Source organism: Castor canadensis, chromosome 4, assembly GCF_047511655.1.
Source record: "Castor canadensis chromosome 4, mCasCan1.hap1v2, whole genome shotgun sequence".
NCBI lineage: Eukaryota > Metazoa > Chordata > Mammalia > Rodentia > Castoridae > Castor > Castor canadensis.
The window spans coordinates 133,938,780-133,953,067 of NC_133389.1; the positions used below are offsets into that span (position 1 = coordinate 133,938,780).

Consider the following 14,288-nt stretch of genomic DNA (forward strand, 5'->3'; position numbering starts at 1 on the left):
CATGTTCAGGTTTGCAGAGATTCTGTCCCCAATCTTGAGTGTTCTTGAGAAATATAGCTGGATGGAGCTACAAATTTGGAGCCTAAAGTATCACATTTACTGAGGAATTTTAATATTCTATGCTAGTTAAGAGACTCAGTTACTAAGATCTTTTTTCCATTTTCTGAGTGTTTGAAAAGATTTGATAAGATAAAAGCAGTTTTTCCATATTTGCCTTTATCAGTGTATGTAAGGCTAGTGAGATACCTGGAAAGGAACATTCTTCCAACTACAACTTAGAGATATGATTCATCTTATATATGCATTTCTTTGGCTAAAATGCACATAACTTGTTTAGATACATGGTTACATTTTAAAGACATTATAAACAACATTGTGCACATCTTAAGGCAGAACTTATCATTTGACAGGAACAGTAGGTCTAATAAAATTCTTCCAGAGATGGAGAGGAATAGGATGATTGGTTGGCTGTTCAATGGATATATTTCCACGTCAATAGGAAGTAGAAGATTTCTCAAAAACCCCACTTATGAGTAGAGGCTTGTGGTATTGCATAGCAATGTGTGGAAACGCGGAGGTAAACTTTTCCCCCTTTTCTACTATGGGCACCAGCACAAAAGACTACATCAGAATTACCACACTCCTTTCTCAACTGTCACCACGTCATGCCACTCCTCACCTTTATAAGTCTTGAGATGGCTATCCAAGGTGTTTCCCCTCTGGTTCTAACTCTGTGCGTAGCTTCAAAGTCCATCAGCTTTAAGTGATTAAATTTGTGTAGTAAAGAGCCCATACAATAGAACTGAAGTTTTCAAACAATATTAAAACCTTAACATTTCACGTCATATTGCTAGATTGTCTTCAACGTTTATTTTTTTCTAAAGGCTATGATGTTTTATGGAGAGCCAGGTGCAATAGCTCAGCTCTATAATCCTAGCTATTCTGCAGGTAGAGATCAGGAGGATTGCAGTTTGAGGCGAAAAGATCTTGAGGCCCCCATATAAACCAATGGCTGGGCATGATAGCATGTGCTTGTCACCCCACCTATGTGGAGAAGCACAAATAGGGGAATTATAGTTCAGACTGGCATGGTCATAAAACTAGACCCTACCTCAAAAATAACCAGAGCAAAAGGGATTGGTATAGGTACATGAGTCAAGTGGTAGAGAGCCTGCCTTGCAAGCTCAAGGCCTTGACTTCAAGCCCCTGTGCCACATGTATATGGGAAGCTTCTCTTTTTATTTATGGTTTTGGTTTTTCTGTACAAATGAGACTAGGATGAACATTTTTACCCAAAAGTTTTATTTGTTTTGTTTTACTATATGAGGCACACAGTAAAGGTTGTAACATAATTTATGGTAATACAAAAAGAAATAATCCCAGTACTCAGGAGACAGAGGCAGGAAGATCATGAATCATGAGTTCAAGGTGAGCCAGCCTGGGCTACATAATGAGACCACGTCTCACAAAAAAAAAAAAAAAAAACCAAACAAACAACAACAACAAAAAACTAGTATTATGTTAGAAGAAGGAAAACAAAAGAATGATTTTTTTTCTGGAGAAAATGGAGACGTGTCCTGCATTTAATCAGATCTCTCCTGATCACAGGCCAACAAATATTCTGGAGGATCCTGAAAAACACTTTTGAGTGAGAGTTGGAAATACTTTGAGAGTATATGCTTGGCATACGTATTTTGGTCCATAACACCATTTGGGTAATGCTTTGAAATGTATTTACTTTGTCTGCAAATGTCTTCACTCATATCAGGTTTCTCTAAAAAAAGATACAGAAATGCATATGATTTCCAAATATATTCAATTGTTAAAATATTTACAACTACTGCCTAAAGCTTCCTGATTAAAATACTGTGTGGTAGGTAGGGGAAAAACACTGAACTGTTGATATGGACTCTTGTCCCTAATTCTGTCACTAAGGAGTTACTGACATTAGGCAGGCTACTCAAAGTTTCTGAGCTCATTCTCCTCCCTTGTAGAATGAGGGAGTTGGAGTAGATAAACCCCTCCCCAGGAGTCCATCAACTGTATGGATGCTACTGGTCCTCTGGCCACCATCCATAAGTGAAGAATCCCCTCTGCATGCTGAGACTGATTGACAGCTGAGGTCTCTCTATCAGTGGCCCTGCAGTTCTGAGATCGTAGGGTACAGGCTTTGCAGGGAAAAGTTTTGGTTCTGCTATATTACTTACTAGGATGTGGCCTATGGCAAATGTTAAACTCTCAGAAACTCAGTTTTCCTACCTATAAAGTGAGAATAATATAAGCATTTATAGAACTTTTTTATTAAATGAGACAGTTTATGTCCACTTCTAAATATAGTAATATCTGGTACAAGCAAATACTCAATTAAAAGCATTAATTTTAACATTTTTTGTTGTTGCTGTTCTTATTGGGTTTTGAATTCAGTGACTACGGCTTGAGCTACTTCACCAGTCCTATTTTTGTGAAGGGTTTTTTTTCCAGATAGGGTCTTTCGAACTATTTGCCCAGGCTAGCTTTGAACCGCATTCCTCCTGATCTCTGCCTCCTGAGTAGCTAGGATTTACAGGCATCATTTAACATTGTTACTACCTTGGCTCCATAGAAACAACTGCTTCTAGTAGCACTTCTCTAAACTAATGATCAGCGTTGTTGTAATTAAAGTAGTTAAAGGATTTAAAGGTACCAACATAGGCTGATTTGTTTGAAAAAAAAAAAGGGAAAGACATGGGCTCAGGGGATCTTTAAAAATTAAGCAAAAACAATCTTTATCCTGTGATCTTTTCATTTAATAACTATTAATAAACACAACTTTAAGCTGTTTGATCAGAACTAATGTAATCCATACAAAATAGGCTACCTAATACCTGTAATAAACTTTCCTGTCCCAATGAAATGTTAATGCAAATTTGCTTAACATTTCAATTTATCTTGACACAAGACTTTGGAGAGGGTCTTACTTTTGTTCGTGGATCAAGAGATTTTTAAGTCCCCTTAACTTTTATCATATGTAGATGACATTTAAATACAAATAAATGATATAAAAATCATTCCAAGATGGAAGAGATAACATTTTAAAGGCTGTATAAGTTCCTATTTTATAATTTAAAAGCAATTACTTAACTCCAAAAGTAAAGTGAAGGGAAAATAAATTTCTCCAAATGTGGGAAACAGTGCTTTGCTTTGCTTTTAACTACAGCAGGAAATAGCTGTTTGTTTATTTTGACCCTAGTACTTCCATATCCATATTAAATTTCAGAGTTTTTATTTCTTTTATCAACAATTGTCACCCTGTTTTGTGGAAACTGACAATTTGCAGGGAGGTCAAGGAGAATACTTATATAATAAATTCAGTATTCCTTGGCTTATTCCCACAACTTGAAGATGGACCTTTTGAGAACAGGAACACTTTGAACCACAATCCCTAATATAGCATGTATTAATTGGCTCACATTAATATGCTGGGTCAAGCCAACATATTTTATAAAAAGAATTTATAACAATTTTATAACAAGAACTTTGAGTTAGCATTATGTGTTTAAGAATGTCTCCTTGTTGACTCTAGGTTTCTTCTCATTCATGAGATGTGAACTTCAACAGCTCTGTAGCAGATTGTGGGAAAGTAATCACTTGTGTTTCTGCTAGAAAGTTTTCTGCACAATACAGGGTGAGTAACATATTCTATAAATAGAAAAATAAGAATCCACACTGATTTATTAATCTTGAATACTTGTATATTGAATATCTAAAGCTCATCAAGTTTATAGACTTATCTAATATAATAATTCCACTAAAGTTTCTTAGGAACTAGCTTATTATTTTCTGTCTCCATAGGCCTAGTTCCTTTAATATTTTATTGTTGAGTTAACTCTCATGTGACCTCACTTATTTTAAAAGCAATTTTAAAGGACTGCATATTGAATTTGTATACAACTTTATAATTACCGTAATTATTATTGGTAAAAAGTTAATCAGAAGAAAGGGATTATTAAATGTATATACCTTACAGCTTCTGAAGAAAATTCCCTTCTCCCAAAAATGGGCATTTGAAACTTTTGCTAAGCTATTGTGGATCTAGTAGCTGTACTCTTGCCACAGTGCCAGGTGAAAAGGAGTGTCATTATTTTGATGTTTTACCTGCTTAACCTCATACTTTTTAGTTGGTGATGGTAAAGGGAATTGGAGTTGAAGGTTAAGAAATAGCAAAAAATATTTTACCAGAATCTTGTCTGAGGCTGGCAAAAGTCCTACTCTCTCCCCATTTTGTCCACCCTCAAACTTGCCAAGCCTTGTTCACTTTGGCTTTATTTAAAAAATGCATTTCTGGTGAGTGAGAAAAGGTTTTGTACTGTGTTTTCAATGACTCACCCAAAATAACTCCATTCAACTTGTTAAGGGTCCTGTTCTGAATGCAGATTGTGTTTGTTCTGAAATGGGCATGAAGGAGCTGCAGAAGGGAGATTAGAGAAGGGAAATTGGTGGGAGAGGCCTTTGCAGCTTATATTTATTCAGGTTCAGGTACACACAAGAAGAATTAATTTTGTTTTTAAAAATGTAGGTGTACGTGCATGTGTGTGACACAACCATTATGAGGTCTGCACTATTTTCAGCTTTTCAAGATCCATCAGTATTAGGTAGATACATGAGCATCAAGTCACCAATCTTTCTTTATCTGGTCTTCATAAAATGCAGAAGGGGAGAGTTATATACAAATACATTATTCCAAATATATGTACAGTGAATAAACAAAATTTGTGAAAAGTTCTAAATGGCACCAAAGAAAAAAGTAATCATTTACATAATACAAGAGTTAAAATGCATTTCTAAATTAGGGGGAAAAAAGTATATCAAGAAAGTGATCACATTATCACTGGGAAACTCAATGATGTCATCATCCTGTTTTGTTGTATATTGCAGAGAAATCCTAATATTAACTGGCCTTGGTATAGACTGAGCATTTGATATGGGTAGATATACCTCTATAAAAGTTTTTGTTATTCAAAATGTCAGTGATCTTCAAAAGTAACATTTTAGGGCAGAATTGAGAAGAAAAAGAAAAGGGATTGATCCAAACTTGTGCATGTATGTTTCACAGACAAATTACAAATATTTTGGCCCATTTAACTAGGTCTACTAAAAATGATTCCAAGAAGGGGGGAGAAATGACCCAAACATTGTATGCACATATGAATAAAAGAAACAAAAAAAAGCTTACAAAAAATGATTCCAAAACCTCCTCTGAGATGTTTTACGAGTTCATTAAACAAAACAAAAAAAGCTTATTCTGTTACATAATCTTGTTTCACTACACTGCGGAAGAAGAATAGATGAGCCATTCTTACCTGTTGCTCAGAAACAGAAGAGAACTGAGCCACTGGAAAGAAGACAAGCTGGCTACAAAGTTTCACTGTTGGGAGAGTAAATTTAGCATTATTTGGTAAATAAGAAGTTGTGATCTGAGAATAAGTGATGAATCTGACAAGCCTCTAACATGGCACAAGATCAGAAATTATATAAACTAGTAGCTTACTCAGATTTTGTAAATAATTTGCAAAGCAAAGTTCCAGTACTATTAGCATCTTCTCCCTCTACACTTAAGAAAATAAGGACAATCAGAATAGATTACTGTACTTCCTATGAGAAAAAGCAACTAATCAAATAATCCTTAAATTTTTGTTAATATGGAGAAATCTTGAGTCACAGGTTTGAGTTATAGACCTTAACTATACAATTGTAGTTCCTTAAAATATATACAATAGTATATGAAAATATTAAAACCAGAACTACTTTAAAGATTAATGATAGCTTATAGGAATGTATTAAAGAACCAATTAAAATCAGATTAATAACCTTCATCATAGTTCAATTACTTGACTTATAAACAAATCTTTGAAAATTTTTGGAGTCTGTTCTCATTGATGAACATGTTTCTTTCACTCTCTTTTATTCTACCACAAATTATTCCACTGTATCCCTATAAATGTTAGTAGGAATTGGAGAACTCAAAAGAATTGTTTTGAAATGAAATTTAGAATTACTGATCTAAACAAGTTAAATCTTAAATCACCTTGTTTTTTTTTTCCCCCCCTGATACTGCAGTTTGAATTCAGGCCTACACCTTGAGCCACTCCTTCAGCCCTTTTTTGTGATGGGTTTTTCCAGATAGGGTCTTGAAAACTATTTGCCCAGGTTGGCTTGGAACTGTGATCCTTCTGATCTCTGCCTCCTGAGTAGATAGGACTACAGACATGAGTCATGTTTTAGAAAAATAAATTTTGAGGGCTTCTGAAGTCATTTACATTGGGATTCAGCTGGAAGAAGAGGAGGAAGATATAATATGCAGTGTTTTCCAAATAAGGGGTGAAAATCTGATACAACCTCAACTATACCACTCTCTGATCAGATTCTGGATTATTAAGTTTTTGAGACATATAATAAAATATCAATTCAATTGCATAGATATGAATGAAAGAACTAGAACCCAAAGGCCTTAACTTAATCAGAACCAAATACCTTAGTCTAGTCTTTAGTAAATTTTGTTTTGTAATTTTGAGGCATATGTTAAGGTTTGAGAATGTAAAATGTAACTAAAGTAATCAAACCAAGCATAATGTTTCCATTATGATATAATGTTTTCCATTTAAAATTGTGTCATTTAAGACATTTTCTGTCCTAGCCTAAATTTAATTTTAAAATACAGCTGCATAAGCATGAAGATAGATGCCATTATGTTGGCATAAGAATAATTCCCTCATATGAAATTGATTTATTTTTGCCTTTTGCAATATAATAATTCTAACAGCCACACTGAGAATGTATTTTATTTCATATAATACTCACATTAACTTGGAAAGATAGTGATGTTTGTTATTTCACAGATGAGGAAAGTGATTGCCAGAGAAATTAGCTGTCTTGCCATAGGCCCTACAGCTAGAAAAAGAGGGAAAGCTTTCAAACTTCGGTCTGACACCAAAGACCCTACAATATCCATGGAGTTGTCCACATCTAATATAAATTTGTTTCTCTCTCCACTTTGTAAGCATCAATGACTTAGACAACATTCTTTACGTACAGCACTTGCAATGTGGGGCTGCAGTTGTTCTACAATATGGTACTTATTTGGAAAATAATTATTAAATAAGCAAACATCTAGACTCTCCTCATGTTTAGCATTCATTATTGAATAAGTGAAATACCTTGAGAATAAAAAAACCCTCAACGTTGACAATAAAATTCAAATCCCTTAGTTATCAAGGCAGTAGCATGCTGTTTGATGTATTTCCTTCTCAATCTGTACCTTCAGTATTTTTTGCAATTAAATATGCAAAAGTGGGATTACAGACTCAAAGGGTTTAAAGATTTGTGGCATTATCTTTTCTGTGACATTTGATATTACCATAAAATAGTAAGTATTATTACTCCTATTATGTGAGCAGCAAACACTGAAATCTTACTACAGGCCAAATGCTGTTTGAAGCACTTTATATACACTATCTCACTCAATCCCCCCAAGGGTCTATGTGATAGGTATTATTACACTCATTTCACAGGTAGGGAACAAAAGTAGAGCTATGTTAAGTAAACAAAGTTACACAGTTATGTACCCTTAACTTTTTGCATTAAAAATTGTAATGTAGAGGAAAACATACATTTGTGCTTTTGAAGATTTAATAATTACTCTGTTCTAATGGCACCTGCCAGATTTTTTCTTTTTATCTTTGATTCTGGTGGAATGATTTTTAAATATAAAGTATGATTCATTATTACCTTTCTTAAAAATTCTTTGTTGTTGTCTAAAAATGTATTTCAATAATAGCAAAACTAATTAAGACCTAATAGGCTTTGGAAAAATAAAATGAAGCAAATAGTTTATCAGTCTAATTGTCTATTCCAAAGAACAGAAAAAACAGAAAACTTCCCCCAAAGAGGACTCAGTACTTCCACTGTATAAAGAGTGTAAGAAGAATATTGAGAAATGTTCTGTAACCTCTCAAGTTTACAATCTGGCTGGTAAGCCAAACATACGGTCTAGGGCCAATCATTATTTACTGCATAATTCAGTCCTCAAATAAATGATATGGACATTTTCTGCTGTACATCAAGGAACTGTGGGAGGGATGTGATCAGGAGTGGTGGAACAATGAAATTCTGTATCTGCGGTGTTTTGAAAGTTATGAAGGTATTGGACAGAAAGAATAGGAATGAAGTAAGAGGCAAGGACAAAGAGCCAGTAACAACACATGGGTATGACAGAATTAAACCTGGGAGCATAAGACAGACAGGATGGAGTCCATAAAGGCCCTGGATAAAAACAGAAAGCAGCATAATTTGTGGCATTTAACCAACCCCTTTCAATGCCTCCTCTATAGGCATCTACCTTACTCCCTGTCTTTCTCACTTTCCACAGGTAGCTAAACTTTACCCTATCTTTGGGAGGGCCATTAAATAGTACCTGCAGTTTCCTATAGGACCCCTGAAGGCTAAATCTTAAGTATTCGAAGAGAAAATTAGTGAAATTTCAAGCCATTGAGATGCTGGTATCACTATTCTGACTGTCCCTATATTTTGCAATAAATGTATGAGGCCCAGAGTTTATCATGATGGCTCTGGAAAGCTAGCCTGGGTTTTGGATTGGATCGTGGGGATATTGATAAACCATTAGGAATTACTGATTGTATTTTTTTAAAGGATATATTGGGAATTATAAATTGGGAGGAATGTGCTAAAAAGAAGATACATAAGAATGGAGGCAGAGAAATCAGCATGCTACTTTGGTAGTCTATGTCTTATGTATAAGTGCCTGAACAAAAACTAGGCACTAGTTTACTTCAATAGCAGTCCACACTCTATCAATTTTCCGAAAATTGTTTCCTTTACCATTGAGGACAACACATTTAATTAACCTGTAATATAAATGTTTTCATTAGAAATGTTACTATACTCTTGACATTAATTTCAAATGAAAAACTCTTCCTTAAAATATTACATTTATAAAAATACTCCTTTCAATCAAGTTCAGATCAAAAAATGTTCTAATTTGTTTTTCAGAATAAAGCCAAACACAATAAAACATCGGAAGCCTTATTTATACAGTCTGTGTAGGTAGTTTAGATGTAATATTAAGGGAAACACTGTTTAATATGTCACACTGTCTCTGATTTTGGATACAATTTGAGTCTTTGTGAGTGAGATTAAAAAAAAAATAAGGGCAATGCAGAGACATTTTAAAAATCGTCCAGAACCTTAACATCATTTGTTTCTTGTAGCATCTCCTACCACCAAAATCCAAGAAATTATCTCTACTTTCCCCGTCGTTTCTTGCTCCTTTTCCCTTCACCTCTCTACTTGTAACTTCAATGTAACATTTCCAGATTATTCTTATTTTATTTTCACACCTCACATACTACAATGAGGTAACTTCATTAAGTGTGAAAGGAGCAGGAGCAGGAAGCTTGCTCTTTTCTAGTTTTGACATTTTGACACTAGCAATCCTGTGCCTCTTTCATCCTCAACCCCAATCCGCAGGACATTAAATATCCCACACTCTGGCAACTCTTGAAAGACTGAGTCTTAGGAGCCGAGTTAGACACTTGTTTTCACGCGTGGGCGTTTTGTGAGACTTGGCCTTCCCACTCCATCACTATCCGCGGACGAGGCAGGACTAGCGAGAACAAAAGAGTATTAGCAAACACACAAACATCTCGCCCACTTTGCGGGAAGCTACTGGGCCCGTCCCCTGCGCGCCGGCCGGGCCCGCCCTCCGCGCCGCGCCCCGCGCGTCCCGGGCCGGAAGGGGGCGTGGACGCCGGGGAGGGCGGGGCGCGCAGACGCGGAGGGCGGCCCGGCGCGCCAAGCGGGGGCGGGGGGCGGGTTCGGGCCGGCGCTCGGCTGCTGCAGCGCTCGCTGGAGCCACTCGCGCTGGCTCGGGCCACTCGCGCTCCCGCGCCGCGCCCGGCCGGCTTCATGTGAAGCGCCGGCCCTCCGCCCCCTCCCTCCCCTTCCTTCCCTCCCTCCCTCCCTGTCCCCTCCTCCTCCGGCGCCCGCTCCCGCTCCCTGGGGCCCCCAGCCCGGCCGGGCGCTGACAGCAGGGGCGGGGGGTCCCCGCCGCCGCTGCAGTGTCTCGCGCAGGCTCCGGCTGGGGCAGCGGAGCCCCCGGTGCGGCCATGAACCGGCCCCTGGCGGCGTCGGCGGAGGCGGAGGAGGAACTGGAGTGGCAAGTGGCGAGTCGCAGAAGGAAGGCCTGGGCCAAGTGCCGTAGCTCCTGGCAGGCGTCGGAGACTGAGGATCTGTCCACTGAAGCGACGACGCAGGACGAGGACGAGGACGACGAAGAGGACCTCCCCGACGCGAAGCTCCCGGCGGCCGCGGGCCGAGGTCAGTGTGCGGGGCCGGGCGGGAGTCGGGGAGGCGTCCCCGCGCCCCGGGAGCCTTGCAGAAGCCGGGGGCGCTTCCGACCTTCGAACGCGCGCGCGTGACCGGCGTGTCCGCGTCCACCTGCTCACCCGGGCCGTCCGACTTCCCCTCGCTGGGCTCTCGGACGTGCGGCTCAGCCCGCGCGTCGCCCCTAGTGGACTTTCCCGCAGGGAGGGGAGTGTCCAGGGTGACTCGGCCGCCACGATCCGCCTGGTGTCGGTAACAGCTGTCCCCTTGCTCTGCTCTGCAGGAAACGTGCCGAACGAGAAGATCGCGATATGGCTCAAGGACTGCCGGTGAGTCCTCGCTCGCTGGCGGCAGTCCCCCGCCGAGGGGCAGCCTGGGTGACTCGCCGTCCCCGCGGGTCCCCGGGCGGGCGGGCGGGCGGCGTGAGCTGGGAACCGGAAAGCCAGCCGCCCGACAGCTTCCTCCTCGAGGATCCGAACGCGAGCCCCGGGCCGCTGGGCTGTGCCGCGAGCACCCGGACTGCGGTGTCCGTTTAGCATCGGCGATGAGCAGCCTGAGCTCATTATCCTGATGCTTGTTTGCCCTATAGTGTTTGAAAGAATGCTCACGGTTCACGGGGTGTTTTGTTTTGGCACCTGTACAGCTGGGATGGAATCATTTTCCTTTCAAGTGTGTTTTAAAACGAGTTTAACTTACTTAACTACCCTAACTGGGCTTTAATTTTATTCTGGGCCTTAATTCTGTTTGAGGAGCTATTAAAAGTAGCTAACTTTTTACTTGTGCTTTACTTCTTGGGCACAGATTTGTCAGATGGCGCTGGTATTCACAGGGAATAGACCTTTGAAGGCATTCGGGCTGTATATATCCGTTCAGTTACATGCTTTGGCAAATGGTACAAAAATGTTTGATAAAATACAGACGAGATGAATCATACAGCAAGTGTATCTGACTAGAGTCAAATGGACTTGTTTCAGTTTATTTTTCCTATTTGTTTGCAAGTTGTAAAATCCTGCGTGCAGAATATAGCGTTAAACTTTTTTTTTTAATTGGTGTTTGTTTTTGAGCATATTTTTACTTTTTCTCAATTTAGGCTTATTTTAGTGCTTTGGTCAAGTACTAGAATTAGGGAAGTTTTTGTTTTTGGAAAATGATTCGTATATAGGCCAGTTTATTTTTCTCCCCTAAAGACAGATAAAACATGGTCACCATTTGTATTAGTGCTTTGTTTTGATTAGTTGGTACCTTATGAACCTCTACTACAGAAAATTCTTAACTTTTACTGGGGGTATCATAGATCCTTCTGAAATGGTAAAATATATGGACTTCTTTAAAGATGCACAGAGGAAAATAAACTGCTTTAATTCATCCCCAAACAACAATCTAGCTGTAATTTAACCCGCTGATTTTCAAATTAGGAGACTATGGCCTTAGATATTAGCTGGCTCCATTCAGCAGGGGTCAAGAAATCATAATAGTGTGCCACTGGTTCATTTAGCTGTTAAATACCAGGATGGTGTAAAGTGTAAAACTTGATATTTTAGGTAAGCATCTTCAGGAGTTTTTTTAGGAGAAAACTTGCAAAACCAGCATCTTTCAGGTTTCCTCTTAAAAGAAGTATCTGAAGAGAATGTTTTGTTGCTTTTACTCAGCAACAAAAGCTTTTACTTTAAAACCTTCAATCTCAGTCTTGATTTAAATGCAGTCCTAAATACAGTATTGGCTTGCTTTTAGTATGTTTGAAATAGATTTAGCATTCAAAATAAATTTGTAGTGTTTTACCTTTCAAATTAAAGTATACATTCAAAGGCATTTTTTTTTAATTGAGAATAAGACAAATCACATTATTTTATGCTGTTTAGGAATTAAGATTGTGGAAGAGATCCTTTCAAGTTGGTAGTAAACAAGTACATCTTTTCAGAAAAATGTAATAGGAAAATGCTGACATTTACCAGGACACAATTATCATTGAAAATTCCAGAAGTTTTATTGCTAAGCTTGATTTACGTATGCAGATTCTGTAGCCCTCTGCTCCTTTTCTCATAAGTTTCTTTCATGTTCCTACAATTGCATGTATTCAATACAAAAGCAGCATTCATTTGTACACAGGAAGCTAGAACAAGTACTCTCTTAATGTTGCCTCTATTATCATAGATTTGACTTATAGGGTATGTGCAAATGTATTTTTGAAAATAGAAATTTAGGGTCCTTCCCAGAGTTGGGCATTCATGTATTTTGTACATTATGTACAAATGACTTGAAAGACAGCATTTCCCACCCCCTTGATGAAGTTCTCAAATATTCTTTTTCTCATTGCTGTCCATATCTCGAATAAAGATACCACATTTTCTTTATTTAAAGGAAGTCTTTATTTTGCTAACCATTTCTTTTGTAACTAAACAGATTGTTTGAGTTAGTATCTAAGAAGAGAAAGAGATTTTGTTAGAATTTGTTGGGGAGCAACTAAAGTGGAGACTTATTTTTGATGGAGAATGCCAGTTATATTCTGCTTATTTGCCATTTTCTCTTAGTGCTCTGAACAGTAGAGATTTCTGTGGACAGAGTAATGCAGTGTTTTGGCCTAAGAAAGGAGCCATTAGGAAAAAGTCTCCTTAAAGGCATCAGTTGGAGCTTTATTATATTAAGTGCAAAAACTTTAGCTTAAAGGTTTTATTAACTTTATGGTAATTGGGTAATGGCTTATGGTTCTCTTACATTTCAAAACCACTAATTTTCAAAGAACTGTCATTGCTTATTTTTTTTGCTTGCAGCAGGTTTTAACTTAATTAGCATTTCAATAACACTTCTCTCCAACTGATATTTTCATAATTGATCCCATGTCTGATGTGAATTTGTAGCAGGTATAAATTGTTACTGACAAACATCTTGTGTCAAAAAATAGAACCTTCAGAATAAAACAGTGTTTCTTACTATGACTTAGTTTTAAGAAAAATAAAGGTATTCTTGTATTTGAAAAAAAAATCCTGTCATTTCTTACAAAAATGTGAAGAAATTTTAGCACTAGCTGATTCTTAATGTTGATTCCAAAGCCAACTTCTAGTAATTTTCAGAGTTAAGTGAAGAAAATACGTATTTTTAAGTTTAAAAGCAGGAAGTGAATTTCAGGCCTCTATTTATATGGGAATAAGTAGTTGTAGGGGGAGTAGATATACTAGGGTTGTGCTCTTACACTCTAGTGATTGACAGATAAGGCTTAAGAAGACTGATGAGCCTCTGCTAACTTTGTGGTTTTACTGAAGATAAGTTACCTGCTACTGAAAACTGAGATTTGTTTTCCTCTAATCCTGTTTTCTGTTTCTGTGGAAGAGATTGAGAAGAATAGTTTTTAAATGACTTTTTTTCATCCTGTTTTTATGTTTTTGCAAAGAAAATGCCAGTTCATATCACTTGTAATTGTCATCCTTGCTCTTAATTGCTGGCAGATCAGGCATGTGATTAAGTCATTCCTGGTGAACTGACTTGACAATAGGTATTTGCTTAGTTAGTAGGATATTACTTATGTAACCCACTCACATTCCTGTGTGTTTGGGGAGGAGAGTTAAATTGATTGAGAGGCTTGTTTAAGCTGTAACTCTGAAGTAAGATTATGGTGGTGACAATTCTCCAGATGGATTTTTCCTCACACTGAGTCTTCTGTTTCTGTGGTTTCAGTACACCTTTGGGAGCCTCACTGGATGAGCAAAGCAGTAGTGCACTGAAGGGTAAGAGAAAGTTGCCTTCTACATCTGTTTTTTTTTTTTTTTTTTTTTAGTGGGGGAGGGTCTTCCTTCATTTGTCCTCTATTGTATATATGAATTTAAAAAGTGAGGTTCTTGTTTATAAAATAAGCCCTTCTGAACTAGAAGCTGAAAGAAAAAAACATTGTCATAAACCATAAAACAGTAATGAATATA

The 14,288-nt window shown here is 38.0% G+C and overlaps 1 protein-coding gene and 2 long non-coding RNA genes across 3 annotated transcripts in view; 2 read left to right on the top strand and 1 right to left on the bottom strand.

Moving 5' to 3' along the window:
- The window catches only part of LOC141422602 (uncharacterized), a 48,889-nt gene extending 39,243 nt beyond the window's left edge, over positions 1 to 9,646 (top strand). Inside the window, exons 2-3 of the long non-coding RNA XR_012447282.1 lie at positions 3,563 to 3,664; positions 9,523 to 9,646. This is a non-coding gene — a long non-coding RNA (uncharacterized lncRNA). The remainder of the gene's footprint in view (positions 1 to 3,562; positions 3,665 to 9,522) is intronic.
- On the bottom strand, positions 724 to 9,646 carry LOC141422601 (uncharacterized). Its single transcript, XR_012447281.1, has 4 exons — positions 6,838 to 9,646; positions 5,340 to 5,404; positions 4,366 to 4,444; positions 724 to 1,774 (listed from the first exon to the last, which is right to left on the bottom strand). It is a non-coding gene; the product is annotated as an uncharacterized lncRNA (long non-coding RNA).
- A 377-nt stretch (positions 9,647 to 10,023) lies between these two features.
- Positions 10,024 to 14,288, top strand: part of Itprid2 (ITPR interacting domain containing 2) — a 38,297-nt gene continuing 34,032 nt past the window's right edge. The window contains exons 1-3 of the mRNA XM_020183229.2: positions 10,024 to 10,371; positions 10,661 to 10,706; positions 14,047 to 14,096. Coding sequence (XP_020038818.2) covers positions 10,161 to 10,371; positions 10,661 to 10,706; positions 14,047 to 14,096 — 307 coding nt within the window. The 5' untranslated portion in view covers positions 10,024 to 10,160. The remainder of the gene's footprint in view (positions 10,372 to 10,660; positions 10,707 to 14,046; positions 14,097 to 14,288) is intronic.